Source organism: Cherax quadricarinatus, chromosome 30 (assembly GCF_038502225.1).
Source record: "Cherax quadricarinatus isolate ZL_2023a chromosome 30, ASM3850222v1, whole genome shotgun sequence".
Taxonomy (NCBI): domain Eukaryota; kingdom Metazoa; phylum Arthropoda; class Malacostraca; order Decapoda; family Parastacidae; genus Cherax; species Cherax quadricarinatus.
The window spans coordinates 11,885,364-11,900,535 of NC_091321.1; the positions used below are offsets into that span (position 1 = coordinate 11,885,364).

General features: G+C 37.0%; 1 protein-coding gene across 4 annotated transcripts in view; it reads left to right on the forward strand.

Annotated features, from left to right (window-relative positions):
- The first annotated feature begins 1,980 nt into the window (after window positions 1–1,980).
- Prp39 (pre-mRNA processing factor 39) overlaps window positions 1,981–15,172 on the forward strand; it is an 85,070-nt gene continuing 71,878 nt past the window's right edge. For 2 of the 4 annotated variants that reach the window (XM_053781852.2, XM_070089898.1), the window contains exons 1-5: window positions 1,982–2,060; window positions 9,839–9,962; window positions 10,125–10,346; window positions 12,422–12,547; window positions 13,684–13,832. In XM_053781852.2, coding sequence (XP_053637827.1) covers window positions 9,852–9,962; window positions 10,125–10,346; window positions 12,422–12,547; window positions 13,684–13,832 — 608 coding nt within the window. In that variant the 5' untranslated portion in view covers window positions 1,982–2,060; window positions 9,839–9,851. Of the gene's footprint in view, window positions 2,061–9,838; window positions 9,963–10,124; window positions 10,347–12,421; window positions 12,548–13,683; window positions 13,833–15,172 lie in introns of all 4 variants that reach the window. The other 2 variants (XM_053781851.2, XM_070089897.1) reach the window with 2 other exon arrangements.

Here is a 15,172-nt window from a genome sequence, read left to right on the forward strand (position 1 = left end):
CATAGCAAAATTAATATTATACACAATATAATCTTGATCCACACTTGTCTTATCAATTACACATACACTTGATATAAATCTTGGCCAGAATTGTCTTATCAAATTAGTATTATACAAATTAATATAAACTTAGCCAGACTTGAGCTTAGCTTATCAAAATTAATATTGTAATTATTATAATCCACTACACATTAAGTAAATTTGTGAACTTAACATCCACCTCCTTCTGTCATTTCACATATAATTATTAAGTAATTAACTAATTAATGACTTCACTAATTACCTCCGGTCCAAGAAGGACCAACAGGCTAATTAAATGTGGAAAATTACATTTATCTGAATGTAACTAATTATGTACATAACAGTAAATGATAACAAAGATAATTATTATTTATCAATGTTACATAGACAAGTAGGAATTTGGGACACCTAGGTTGCAAAAAATGTCCCCCTTCGATACCTACCACTGTCATAACCACAAGTTGCTCTGAACCTATTAATTAAATGAAATATACATACACCGGGAATGCTGGTAAATATATAAATTTGTGGACTGTATATTAAAAATAAATGTTTATATATATACACAATTATACAACAGAAGGAAAATATATCTTAACATCACTCACCAATTTGACTGGAGATTAATGTGTATCATACTCAGAAAACCTCACTCTAACTAAATCTATGAAAATAATGCTGGCCAGAATTACACACAAATCTAGAGAGCTGAGGTTTCTGGAGCTGTCTTGTCCAGTCGTCTGATATCTCAAGTTATGCAGGAATGCACATCCACCACTTGTACTCGTTGGAATGCAGGAGGGAGAGATATATCATAATCTACACTTGGAAAATCTTGGAAGGAATGGTCCAAAATCTGCACACAGAAATCACTCCCTACGAAAGTAAAAGACTGGGCAGGCGATGCAAAATGCCCCCACTAAGGGAAAACACCATAAGTGTCCAGGGCCCAAAACTGTTCAACAGCCTCCCATCAAGCATTAGGGGAATTGCCAATAAACCCCTGGCTGCCTTCAAGAGAGAGCTGGACAGATACCTAAAGTCAGTGCCGGATCAGCCGGGCTGTGGCTCGTACATTGGACTGCGTGCGGCCAGCAGTAACAGCCTAGTTGATCAGGCCCTGATTCATCGGGAGGCCTGGTCATGGACCGGGCTGCGGGGGCGTTGATCCACGGAATAATCTCCAGGTAACCTCCAGGTAACCACCAATTTTGCCTCCTATTTGAGAGGTGTCAACACAATTTTAACCTCTAGATCTAGAGCATGAAAAATTCTTCCCATTACACCAACGTTTGTACAAAATTCAAAAACCATGATGGCGAGTGTCTTCTTTTTTTCGATAACATACTTCTTTTAAAAATACAATATAAGGCATCTATTTACCTATAAATTGCCGTATTTCCGGAAAATATATACAGTATTTTCCACACTAACAGGGCCTACAACCTTGAGCCCACAATCCAGTCATGACCCAGCAGCCCACACCCACGACTTCACAGATCACACCCATGTTGTGGGTGGTACTTAATATTACAGAGGCAAATAATAGCTTAACGTTGTAAATGTCATATAGAACAGGGGGTAACATCACAATACACAAAATCCTACCGGAAATGCCTCGCATAATTTTAGCCTTTACCGACCACACACATACAAACTGCAAACCTATAATTCCATTAAATATAATGTAATTTAAAAAAATATATATTGCATTTATCTACTTCATTTCTATTCATATAAACATTTCTAGTTATCCATATAACACCGTTTAATGCTGGAGGATAGGAGATAAAGACGCATTAATAAATTATTCATGTATTAATCTAATAATTTTATTGTTTATTCAGTACATTCAAAGCAGTTTATTTAACTAAATTTTATTACAAATTCCAACAACGTTTGGTATTTTATATTTCATCCTTGCATATAATAATAGCATAAAGTAAGCTCGTTACTCCACAGAGGACGCCATTTTCGTTGCAGAGCAGCAGTGAGTGCTTGGCCTAGCTCAAGGTGTTCTTTTTTTTACCCACATACAGGTAAAAAAGTCACCTCATTTTTAATTAGAATTAGTCCATTAGGTTTCACACCTTCGATCGGCAGATGAATGGAGCCTGAAATGACGTTGAGAGTAATCTGAGGTGTGAATTCTCTTAGGGGTTCAGTAACTTCAGACAGCCATTATGGGGCCCAAAATATGGAACTACCTATCAGAAACCAGAAAATATTACACAGTTATGTTAATATGCTTGAATAGATGGTGAGAGAAGGACGCAACGCTACCAGGCTCTTATATAGTGCCTTGTGGATCATGTCCTTATTAACGAGGATACACCGAGAGGTGTGTATAATACCTTGATCAAAGATATTTTACTCTGATATAAAGCCCCTCAAGGGAGGCTCCTTGACGCTGGTGAGGGGCTCTTGATCTAGGGAATTGTATCTGTGCTCCAGTTCCCTGAATTGAGCCTGAATACCTTCCATGCCCCCCACGTGCTGTATAATCCTACGGGTTTAGCACTCCCCCATGATTATAATAATTTGATGTAATGCACTGGACCCGTAATCTTAGGATTACCAGTTCATGGGCACGAATCTTGGCATTAGATTTCATTGACCTCGATAGATAAATCGCATTGTTTGACTTCATATAATGTACTTTGTGTAAGACATGTGCAACAGTTTGGTAGTATGAACGATATGCTAGTCGGTGTTCTGAACTATTTATGTAATAGGTTTGGTATATATTGCCGAGATATTTCGCCTGCTCAGCAGGCTACTTCAATCAAAAACAGAGTTGATTTAAATACTGTAGATAACAAAAGTAGATTGTAATAACCTTGGATAACCCCCAAAAAAATCAGACAATAACTCACTTTGACTTTTGGGTTATCCTAGGTAATGTACACATGCTGCTATGTATGATGATGATAAGAAATTAATAATTTAATATAATATATTTAATACAAGTACATGTACATGGTATACAGGCCTAGCTGACATCAGTGACATACTACTATATAGAGAGCCACTTGTTATGCAGAGCATTACCCCTCAAGGAAGGTTCCTTGATGTTGGTGAGGGGCTCTTGATTTAGGGAATTGGATCTGTGCTCCAGTTCCCCGAATTAAGCCTGAATGCCTTCCACATCCCCCCCCAGGCGCTGTATAATCCTCCGGGTTTAGCGCTTCCCCCTTGATTATAATAATAATAATATGCAGAACATTCCTTGTGGCTTAGCACTTCTTTTTGATTATAATAATAATAATATGCAGAGCATTTCGAGCAAATTAGGTCAGTTTTGTCCTAGGATGCAACCCACACCGGTCAACTAACTCCCAGGTACCCATTTTACTTACGGGTGAACATAGACAACTGGTGTAAAGAAAGATGCCCAATGTTTCTACCCTTGCTAGGAATCGAACCTAGATGCTCGCCGTGTGAAGGGAGAGCTTTAGCCACCAGGCTGTACCTGAATAAAAACTTACTTATCAGTACTTCAGCCTTGATAAGTGTTCAGTTCTAGAGCTTCATTGAATTAATGGAGGCTTAAAAAAAAAAGTCAATATAAATAATAGCCTGCACTTAGAAAAGGAAGGAATCTAAGTGCTGGTTATTTGTGAAGCTGGTGACTACTAGTCACCATTTTGTATTGCTTATACTGTTGTATTAAGGGTATACAATGTCTAAAAGTAAATATCACAATTGAAATCTCAGCATTGAGAAAATCCAATGGGTCAGTTGCTTGCACTCTGCATGTACCTGACAAATGCAAAGATGCATAGTATGCCCTAACTCTAGTTGCAATATTAACTATAAATTGGTACAATTAATTGTTTTTTCTTATGTCTATTGATTGTTTTATTTTTAGGTTCAAAGAACTCTTATAATTGTTGAGGTTTAGTACTACTCGAGACATGGAAATAGTCACGTTGTTTGACTTTATTAGGTTATCCTAGGTTAAAGCTACGTACTTATGATTTTTGGCTGAATTTTGCTCTTAGTATCATGCAACTTTAGTAAATTTAAAAAATAAGGCATTTTCCTGCCATTTGTATGCCTTTTGCTGGTGGGAAGACTGTTGACAGCAAAACAGGTCCTGATCATTTACACCTGCTATGGGGCCTATTACTGATAACACTCTAGGTCTACCCATATAATGTGCAGTTTTTTACCTTGGCTGAATGCAGCAAATCTGAAGGTACTGTAGAAAAAAATTAGGCATATAACATACATCAGTCTTGTTCCCCAAAGTAGGGTGTGTCATTCACAGTTTAAGGGTTAAGGACCACTCTTCATATCTATGTAAAAGTGTCACTACAACTAAGTTGATATATTCTCATTTTTCATCCACAGACAAAATACTGCTCTTGAAATGCTGTTCATTGCAGTTTATCTTTTCTAATTTGTTCTATGAGTTATCACACACTTTATGGACTTGTGTGTTGATGCTGTACATCTGAATCAAAACGCAAATGTATTCTGTTCCTCCCCTTCATTCTGATTCTTCAAATTCATCAGAATTTAAAAATGAGTTTTTGCCTCATTTATTGTCATAAGATTTTGTTTGGATTTTTAACCCCAGAGGGTTATCCACCCAGGATAACCCATTTGGGTCCTCAGTCTTGTCCCCCAGGATGCGACTAACACCCTGGTACCTACTCGCTTGCTAGGTGAATGGGAACAACAGGTGTAAGGAAACACGCCCAGTGTTTCCACCCTTGCTGGGGATCGAACCATGGGAACTCGGTGTGTGAAATGAGAGCATTGCCTACCAGGTCATGGGTAACCATAACGGCAAGAGGGAAGCAGTTGACTCAGGGCTCCTAAGTATGAGGGCATGCCAAGTCTCCACTTTGTGTACAAAATTCACTTTAATGGAACAAAAATGTTATTCTTATAATAAAATTGTATAAGTTATTATACTGAACATCATTTTAAGCTAGTACATATAGATTTCAAAATATAATTGTTACATAAATTGTATGTATGTGTTGCTCAAGGAGCTGCTCTTAATTTGCCTGCCTTTTGGGCAAATGAGAAGTTTATTATTTTGAATAGGCCTCATTTAGCATATGCTAGAGAATGTATGTAAGTAAATAAGTAAGTTATTCAGGTACAGGTAAACTTGCTTACATTCTCTAGCATGTTCTAAATGGGGCCTATTCAAAATAATAAACTTCTCATTTGCTCAAAAGGCAAGCAAATAAAGAGCAGCTCCTTGAGCAACACACACAAATTTATGTAACATTTATATTATGAATATTATTAGTAGTGTATATTACATATACAAGAACTGCAATCCCATGTTATCAGTACAGTGGACCCTCGACCAACGATGGCATCATATAACGTTAAATCTGACTAGCGATACATTTTAACGCAAAAATTTTGCCTCGACTAGTGCTAAAAAACTCGACCAACGCGATTCGTTCCGTTCGAGACGCGTCCACGTGTGGCCTGTGCAGTGTTTACAAGCCAGCCACCGCGGTCGCATCCAAAATACAATCAGAACATTTCATATTATCACAGCGTTTTTAGTGATTGCACCTGCAAAATAAGTCACCATGGGCCCCAAGAAAGCTTCTAGTGCCATCCCTGTGATAAAAAGGGTGAGAATTAGTATGGAAATTAAAAAAAGATTTTGAAGGGTTTGGGGCTAACCCAGTTGTGGAATCCATTGTGCCTACTTCAAAGATTAAGTATGTGTGTGCAAAGTGGGTTGAACTGCAAACCTTTGTGGATGAAAATCGCCCTAACACAGCTATTGCAAGCCGTGCTGGTGACTATTACAATGACAATGTTGTGGCCCATTTTAGACAAATCGTAAAGGAACGGGAGGTACAGAGCTCTATGGACTGAGACAGAGGTCCAGTGACTCTCAAGCTGGTCCTAGTGGCATTAAATGAAGAAGGGAAGTAACCCCGGAAAAGGACTAGACACCTCAAGTCCTAATGGAAGGGGATTCCCCTTCTAAACACTAACACCATCCACACACACCCCTCCTCCAATCCCATCAATCATCACCAGATCTTCAATAAAGGTAAGTGTCATGTAATTGTACATGTCTTCTTCAGTTTGTGTGTATTAAAATTAATATTTCATGTGGTAGAATTTTTTTTTTCAATACTTTGGGGTGTCAGGAACGGATTAATTTGATTTCTATTATTTCTTATGGGGAAAATTAACTCGACTAACGATAATTTCGACTAACGATGAGCTCTCAGGAATGGATTAATATCGTTGGTCGAGGGTCCACTGTATTTGAGTAACATTAATTGTAATAAATTGCATTATAAAAAGTGTGTGAATGTCTTGTGAATAATATTAAATTCAGTCTAGATGCAGATTAGCCAAATCTACTAATATTTGTTAGAGATTTTGCACATTTAACCCTTTCAAGATTGGTGCCGTACTAGTACGGCTTACACACCAGGGTTGGTGCCATACTAGTACGGCTTACACACCAGGGTTGGTGCCGTACTAGTACGCATAAATTCTAGCATCTTCAAATCTAGCGAGAGAAAGCTGGTAGGCCTACATATGAAAGAATGGGTCTATGTGGTCAGTGTGCGCAGTATAAAAAAAAATCCTGCAGCACACAGTGCATAATGAGAAAAAAAAACTCCGTCTGTGTTTTCCGTTTAACTCTTTGACTGTATGGTCGTATATATACGTCTTACGAGCCACTGTTTTTGACGTATATATACTCATAAATTCTAGCAGCTTCAAATCAAGCAGGAGAAAGCTGGTAGGCCCACATGTGAGAGAATGGGTCTGTGTGGTCAGTGTGCACCATATAAAAAAATTCTGCAGCACGCAGTGCATAATGAGAAAAAAAACCTCCGACCGTTTATTTTTTTTTTAAATTAAAATGCTGACTTTGTGGCCAATTTTCGTATAGTATTTATGGTTGTATTCTCGTTGTCTTGGTCTCGTGTGATAGAATGGAAAACATATTATAGAAATAGAGGTGATTTTGATTGGTTTTACTATAAAAAGAACCTTGAAATAGAGCTCAAAGTAGGGGAAATGTTTGATTTTTGCCGATGTTCAAAAGTAAACAAATGTCATTTTCCAGTGAATGTCCAAGTAGCCATTCTAGTATACAGTCATGAATGGGTTAACATTATTTATGCAATTATTACAATATTGTAGTAGTCTGCATAACAGTAAATCTTCTATTTTTTGTTGGAATAAAAATTCAAAATAGAAAGCAAGAGTAATATCAGATGGGCCTGGAGACGTGACCGATGAACAAAAAAAATGTTATTTTAGAGCCAGGAATGTCTGCATTGTTCATTCTGGACCCTATTTTGAAATTGTCATATATTTTAATTTTCGTGAAATTGGCCAAATTGCAAATTTCTGACCACATTATTGGGTAGTTGAAATCGGTAAATGGGCAGTTTCTTGTACTCAATCGATAGAAAAAATGGAGTTCTAAAGAAATAGCTATGAGTTTGGTCGACTGGAATAATGGAATTAGCCGAAAATAGGGCTCCAAGTGGGCAAAATAGCCGATTTGTAAATATAGCTGAGGTCGCTAACTTTGCGAGAGCGTAATTCCGTCAGTTTTCCATCAAATTTCCTTCTTTTGGTGTCATTACAATCGGGAAAAGATTCTCTATCATTTCATTATTATTATTATTTTTTTGTTTTTTGTGACACCAGGAGACACCTCAGGATTTTGGGTTGCGACAGTCAAAGGGTTAAAACAGTGACTTTGCAGTGTATTTTCGTATGCTATTTATGGTTGTATTCAAATTTTCCTGGTCTCATTTTATAGAATGGAAGACATATTTCGGAAATTGAGATGATTTTGATTGGTTTCACAATGAAAAGTACCTTGAAATTGAGCTCAAAGTAGCAGAAATGTTCGATTTTTGCCAAAGTTCAAAGGTAAACAAATCATGCCATGCGTCCAATACATGTCAACTGGTCAGTGTAATATTCTTTCACAAGTGCGCTGATATTATTTATACCATTTCTACACTAATGCAGTAGTCTGCATAACATAAATCTGTTTTTTTGTGAGCATAAAAATTCAAAGTGGAAAGCAAAAGAAATTTAACAGAGGCCTTGGGACACGAGTAATGAACAGAGAAAATGTTATTTTAGTGCCAGGAATGTCTCTCTTGTTTATTGTGGACCCTATTTGGAAATTGGCATCTTTCGAAAAATGTTTGAAATTGGCAAAATTGCTAATTTCTGACCACTTATTGGATAGTTGAAATTGGTAAATGGGTGGTTTCTTGTACTCATTCGATAGAAAAATTAGTTCTAGTGAAATAGGTATGATTTTTGTCGACTGGTGCATTGGAATTGGCCGAAAATTGGGCTCAAAGTGGGCGAAATTGCTGATGTGTAAACATAGTCGAGATCACTAACTTTGCGAGAGCACAATTCCGTAAATTTTCCATCTAATTTCATACTTTTGGTGTCATGATCGGGAAGAGATTATTATTTCATAAGAAATTTTTTTTTTTCTGAAAAATTTCCGACCCTGAGAACAAGTTTAGGAGAGGGTCTGCCGACCCTGAAAGGGTTAATGAGTTACCTTGTAACAGTTTTGTTTATAATCATAATTGATGATTACAGAATTTTATAATGATAATGCATTTGCTTTGGGTTAGATTATCCTTGTTTAACCCTTTGAGGGTCCGTCCCGTAGATCTACGGCTTTACGTTCAGGGTCCAAACTGTAGATCTACGTCATGAGCTCAGCTCACTCTGATCAACTGTGAGTGGTACATTTGGGCCTAGATATGAGAGAATACATCTATGTGGTATGTGTGCACCACATAAAACAGATCCTGCAGCACGCTGTATATAATGAGAGAAAAAACTGAAATCATGATTTTTCGATTAAAACAGCGACTTTGCAGTGTTTTTTCGTATGTTTTTTATAGTTGTATTTGCGATTTCTTGATCTCATTTGATAGAATGGAAGACATATTACAGAAATAAAGATGATTTTGATTGGTTTTAGCACTGGAAATGGCTTGAAACTGAGCTCAAAGTAGCAGAAATGTTAAATTTTTGCCGATATTCAAGAGTAAACAAACGACCTCACACGTCTAATACACGCGAGCTGGTGGGTCTAATATGCATTCACAAATATGGTGATGATATTTATACAATTATTACAGTATTGCATAACAGTAAATCTTCTATTTTTTGGTGTGAATAAAAATTCATTATGTGAATAAAAAATCAAAATGGAATTTATTTGTAAAGCCTCAAAATGTAACTAATGAACAGAGGAAATGTTAGTTTAGTTCCAGGAATACCTACATTGTTTATTCTGGACCCTATTTTGAAATTGGAATATTTTGAACTTTGTGTAAAATTGGCCAAATTAACAATTTCTGATCACTTTAATTTGTAGTTGAAACAGTTGACTTGGCAATTTCTTGTGCTCAATCGATAGAATAGAAGTAATACTAGTGAAATAGCTAAGAATTTGGTTGACTGGAATAATGTAATTGGCCTAAAATGGGAGTCAGTCGGCAAAATCGCCGATTCGTAAATATCGCTGACACATCAAAATTCGCGAGAGCATAATTTCGTCAATTTTCCATCAAATTTCGTACTTTTTGTTTTATTACCTTCACAAAAAGATTCTCTACCATTTCACAAGAAAAAATAATTTTTTTTTTTTTTGAAAATTCTTGGACACTGGGGCACCACTTCAGATTTGGGCCTTGGACCCTGAAGGGGGTTAATATAGTTTAGCTTTGATGTCAATGCTGTGTTTCTTAAGACACTAAATTTAATGAGTTGCTAAGGACTATTTTTTTTTTTCCTTTTGCAGAACGTATCAAATAATGGATACACATCCTGAACTGGAGATGCCAGGGTCTCCTCTTCTCAGTGAAATGATCAGAGAGGAGATATTGGATGGGGAGTTCACGGAACCTTTATCTGATGACACTGAGGTAAGCATAAATTATGATTAAGAGGCTTGATGAACAACATGCTTCTCTCATTTTTTTTTGTCTGCTACAGATATTAAGGTTGTTCACTGTAACTATTGAGCCTTGTATAAGTGTGCTGTTATAAATTGACTATATAGATAATGGATAACCGTTGTTTTGCAGGTTTTTGAAACACCCAATTTTCAGGGAAAGGAAGAGGAGGAGGTGGGGGAGGATGGTGGCGAGGTGAATATGCTGAAACGCCCAACAAGTCCTTGTCCTTCGGAAGATGAACCAGCTTCAAAAAAACGCTCTAATGAGGTGGACAAACTATGGAAAAATGTGCATGATAATCCAAATGATTTCCAAGCATGGACATTATTACTACAGCATATTGATCAAGTGGTAAGTAGAGTAGTTTGCCTTGAATAAGTAACTATACTTGAAAGTGCATGAATGGTTTGTGATGGGGAGGGGGGTTTGAAAAAAAAAAAAGTTCTCATTAGCAGACACTCAAGAGAGGCAAACAGATGGTTATTAATTACAAAATTGGTATTCACTTTGATTCAGTTTGCCAGATTTTATTTTTGCACAAGTTTCTTTGGAGGAAATACATATCTCAGCTTATCCTCATTGTTGTCTTCTCAGATATCTTGTTTTCCTCATTGTCTTGTCTTTATTATCTTCCTTGTTTGTTGTCTCCTCTTTGTTGTTTTTTCGTTGTCATCTTCTCTTCATTGCTTTCTTGGCTTCATTGCTGCTTTGACCTTGTTTTGTTTAATCTTGTAATGTTAATAGTTATTTTGTCTTCCCTGTTGTTGTCTTTGTTAATCTGTGTCTAGCATTAGGAATAATATTAGAAGGTGTAAAATGAAACTGAATGTTATAATAACAAAAAGGTACAATACCATGACTGGAACAATATACAAATAATCCACACATAGGAGAGAGGAGCTTACAATGGCATTTTGGTCCGATTTGGACCATTTACAAAGTCACAACACACAAATAACCCACACATAGGAGAGAGGAGCTTACGATGATGTTTCAGTCCAAGTTGGACCGAAATGTTGTCGTAAGGTCCTCTCTCCTATGTGCGGGTTATTTGTGTACTGAATGTTAAAGGAATGCAGTTAGAAGCCTGAGTAGATCTATAACCCACTATAACATGAACATAGATAAAGATAAGTATGTTTATGGACCAACTTGTAACAAACTTACTGATGTTGTAGTGGTCAGGTTTAGGCTTGGTTTCAAGTACTTCTGGCAGTTTGGCATACAGATGATCAAACCAGATGCAAAGTATGTGGGCAGTCCTATGGTAACTGTGTGCATAATTGTCCACTTATTGAGAGATGTAGAGATAGTATAATAACCTCTGTGATATGTCAAGATATCTTATTAATGAAAATAAGACACCAGACATATTAAGCTATTTCCTAAATTTGCTTGTAACAGATAAGTGAACTATAGATATAAATTCAGCTGTACCCCTGTAAACCCTTTAGGGGCCTAGGTCCTAGGCCTTTTGTGTATCCATATGATCTTGTGCTACCATCCACAGGATGGATATGGGGGTCATAAGAAATTTGCTGCTTTGGCAGCAGTATCTAAATCGACCAACTGGCCATTACCAATTAATGAATAGATACAGCAAGTGTGCCCCTTTCTAGTTTTTCAGCCTTTGTTATACTTTCGTCTCAGTTCACAAAAAAGTGTGCAAATTGAACCAGCCTGCACTCTTTTACCTTAGCTAACATGAAAACCTAAATACTGTACCATCAAGTGATCAGCATGGCAGTAGTGCAAAGGCCAAGAGGAAGAACATTACTCCAAACACCAAAGAGGTGTCTGGTGTAATGTGTGTTGATGCTGATGAAAATCTGTGACATTGCAAAACATTTTGGCCTGGCTAGGTCACTGGCATACACCAGTTGCAGAAAGTGCTGAATGTGCGAAATCCTACTTACTCTTGGATAAAATAAGTTATTACATGATATGGAGAGGCATCTCAGTGTGTGGACTGAGGACCAGACAGAGGAAAACATATCATTAAGCACTTCTTGATCTAACTGGACTGTGCTCATCGTTTCTGCATTAGATTGCATACTGCTGGTACCAGGAGACCTGGTCTAAGACCAGACTTGGGGCCAATGGTTCCTGGAACCATCCAACCAGGTAGGTAGGCCTAATGCCTGCAACTTGGCTAGGTAACTCAAAATTGTTGTGATACGATTGTGCACAAATCACGGAAAGGAGGGTGGATAGAGCATTGGCCTGCTAGTTTTAGGACTAACTAACCATGGATGTGAACCCTCCATTCAGTGAGTTGACTATGTAAAGTTAATGCATTTTGAACTTGGTTTAGTTTGGAGTAAGTTAATAAATGTTTATGGTTAAAATCCCCAACTGGTATTGCTACTTCACAGCTAAATTTTTCAGTAATTTCTCTGCGAATTAAACATACTTATATTTTCCAGAGCGATTTGGAATCGGGCAGAGAAGCTTACGATGGGTTTTTTGAACGGTACCCCTACTGTTATGGCTACTGGAAGAAATATGCTGATTTAGAAAGGCGCAAAGGCACTAAGGAAACAACTTGCAAGGTGAGTCCATCTTCTAGCAACTGAAACATAATGATGTGATGTTAAAAATGAACACAGTTATAATTTGTTTCTCTTACAGTGATTTATTTTATGGTAGGTATTGCTATAGCCTTCTGAATCCAAACTACTGTAAATGATGGAAAACATCTGTAATGGAGGAAAATGTTTGCATGCTTGGGTTCAATGGGATATATGATATTTACCAATAAATTTATTAACCAAGTGCATATTTTATTTCAGAGAAAAATACAGAGAAAGGGTTTGTCTTGAATGTGTTTGGAATACAAATATTGCTTTTGTAGTCTTATAACTTCCTGCACATAAACTGTTTTCGTTTGTTATAAATTGATATATGTATTGGGTATATTTGTGACTGCTTTTACATGTGTAAAATGGAATAAAACAGAGCTGCAAACATTGTGTTGAGGATTGCTGCACTGTGTGAGAGAGGTTTTTTGTGCACTTAATTTACTCTTGGCGTTATCTGGCGAAGCGGCAGGGGTGTCGCGTCCCTCTCTCAATCAGTCATCTTGGTGTCTTCACGCAGAGTAGCGGTGCAGCGCCCCAGGGTAACAACAGTAGGTACTCCCTCAATATACCGGCCCTCACTACCCACTGGCACCACTATCAGGGTTCCTTGAGGTGCATCAGCAGTACAGATTCAGTGGGTGGGGGGTCACTAGAATATAACCTCTCTGTCTTGTAATCAAAATAAATTTTTTTTACCTTTTTTTTATTTTTTTTTTAATAAAATATCGTAAGATATGGGATAAGCATGGTATCAACTTCTGGTATATCTTATGGAACCCTGTTAAGTGCTTCTTGCCTATCCGTGTGGGACTTGGGTCAGATGATGAACTATATGCCAACACTCTGTTGAATTGATGATACATTTAGAAGGCATGACTTCCTGGTGTCTATAAACTCTGGTTGGGGATCTTGTAATCTTTTTTTTTTTTTTTTTTTTTATTGTAGCAAATTTTGCTATAAATTTTGAAGGTTGTCAAAGTGTAAGATATTTTTGTTTAGGGTTATGGATATACAGGATCCTCTTTATGGTGTCAGCAGAGTAGGCCAGAGAGTCAGTCATCAACTCACTGGTGATGGACACTTACCTTTCTGTTTGATGGCAACAGGTGTTTAATCGAGGGTTGGAAGCCATCCGGCTGAGTGTTGACCTGTGGCTCCATTACATGGAGTATATCACTTCTCAGTTTCCTGATAATGAAGCCTTCGTGCGTCAAGAATTTGAGAGAGCAGTGGACACCTGTGGTTTGGAATTCAAGTAAGTATGCTGTACATTATCGAAAATTACACAAAAACATATAAAGTTAAATGTGATGGATGAGCACATACAGTAAGCTTTGAAACCAGTTTGTATTCTTTTGGTAATTTGTGATATGGTAATACAGTACTGTTCATTTTTCCAGACTTCAGTAAAGGTCTTTGCATCTTAAGAGCTTTATAAGTATGTACATCCCAGTCCAGAGTTATTTCTCAAGGTTACTAAAGGTAATTATTGTTTTTCTTATTTAAAAATGTTGGGTAACCAAAAGTTTAAGAAAGTAATGTTTTTCATTCACAGTACTGTATTTTTTACCACAGTGGATCCTTGTGGGTTTAGCACTTAGTTATGATTGTAAAAATAATGCCATCATAGTGGATAGTATCACATTTGACTTTTTTTTTTTTTTTTTTTTTTAACATTTTGGCTGTTACCCACCGAGGCAGGGCGCCCCAAAAAGAAAGAAAAAACTTTCATCATTCAACACTTTAACCATCACTCATACATAATCACTGTCCTTGTAGAGGCGTTCAGATACGACAGTGTAAATGTCTCTCCAAACTGCCAGTATCCTAAACCCTTCCTTTAAAGTGCAGGCATTGTACTTCCCATTTCTGGGATTCTAGTCCGGCTAACCAGTTTCCCTGAATCCCTTCACAAAATATTACCCTCCTCACACTCCAACAGCTCGTCAGGCCCCAAAAACTGTTCATTTCTATTCACTCCTATCTAACACGCTCACGCACGCTTGCTGGAAGTCATTTATAAGATAAAATTCATTAGCTAGCTCTTCTGATGACTTAAACTTTCTAGCTAGTAACCAGATATTAAATTTGTATTTATTTTCCTGCATCTAAAACTCCAGAAAGTTAGTATAAACAATCTTTTTGATGGTTGATTAGATTTGTTGTACAGTATGGTCCATTCCAGGCTTCAAGCTATGCTATTTAAGGCTTATTTAGGACACATGCTGTTTTCTGTGATACTTTTTGTGTCTTATATAGTAAATGGATTTTAGAAGATAGGCCTGAGACTTAGAACTAAGAATTATAGTTTAATTTTTTATCCGCTAAATTATTTTTTGTATTCTAAAAATCTTTCTTTGTTGCCATCTGATTAATTACTGAGGAAATAAAATGTTAATTTTTTAATTAGCAATGCTACCTGTAAATTGTTTAGGCCAGTACCATCTTGGTTTGCTATTGGTTGATCCTTTCTTGAAGTATTTGACTGCAAAAAATACAGACTTCTTCCTTATAGAAGGGCTATTGATAATGGGAATAAGCACAGTTTGTCATTTTTTTTTATTTGACCAAACTTTGAATTCCCATCAACTTCCT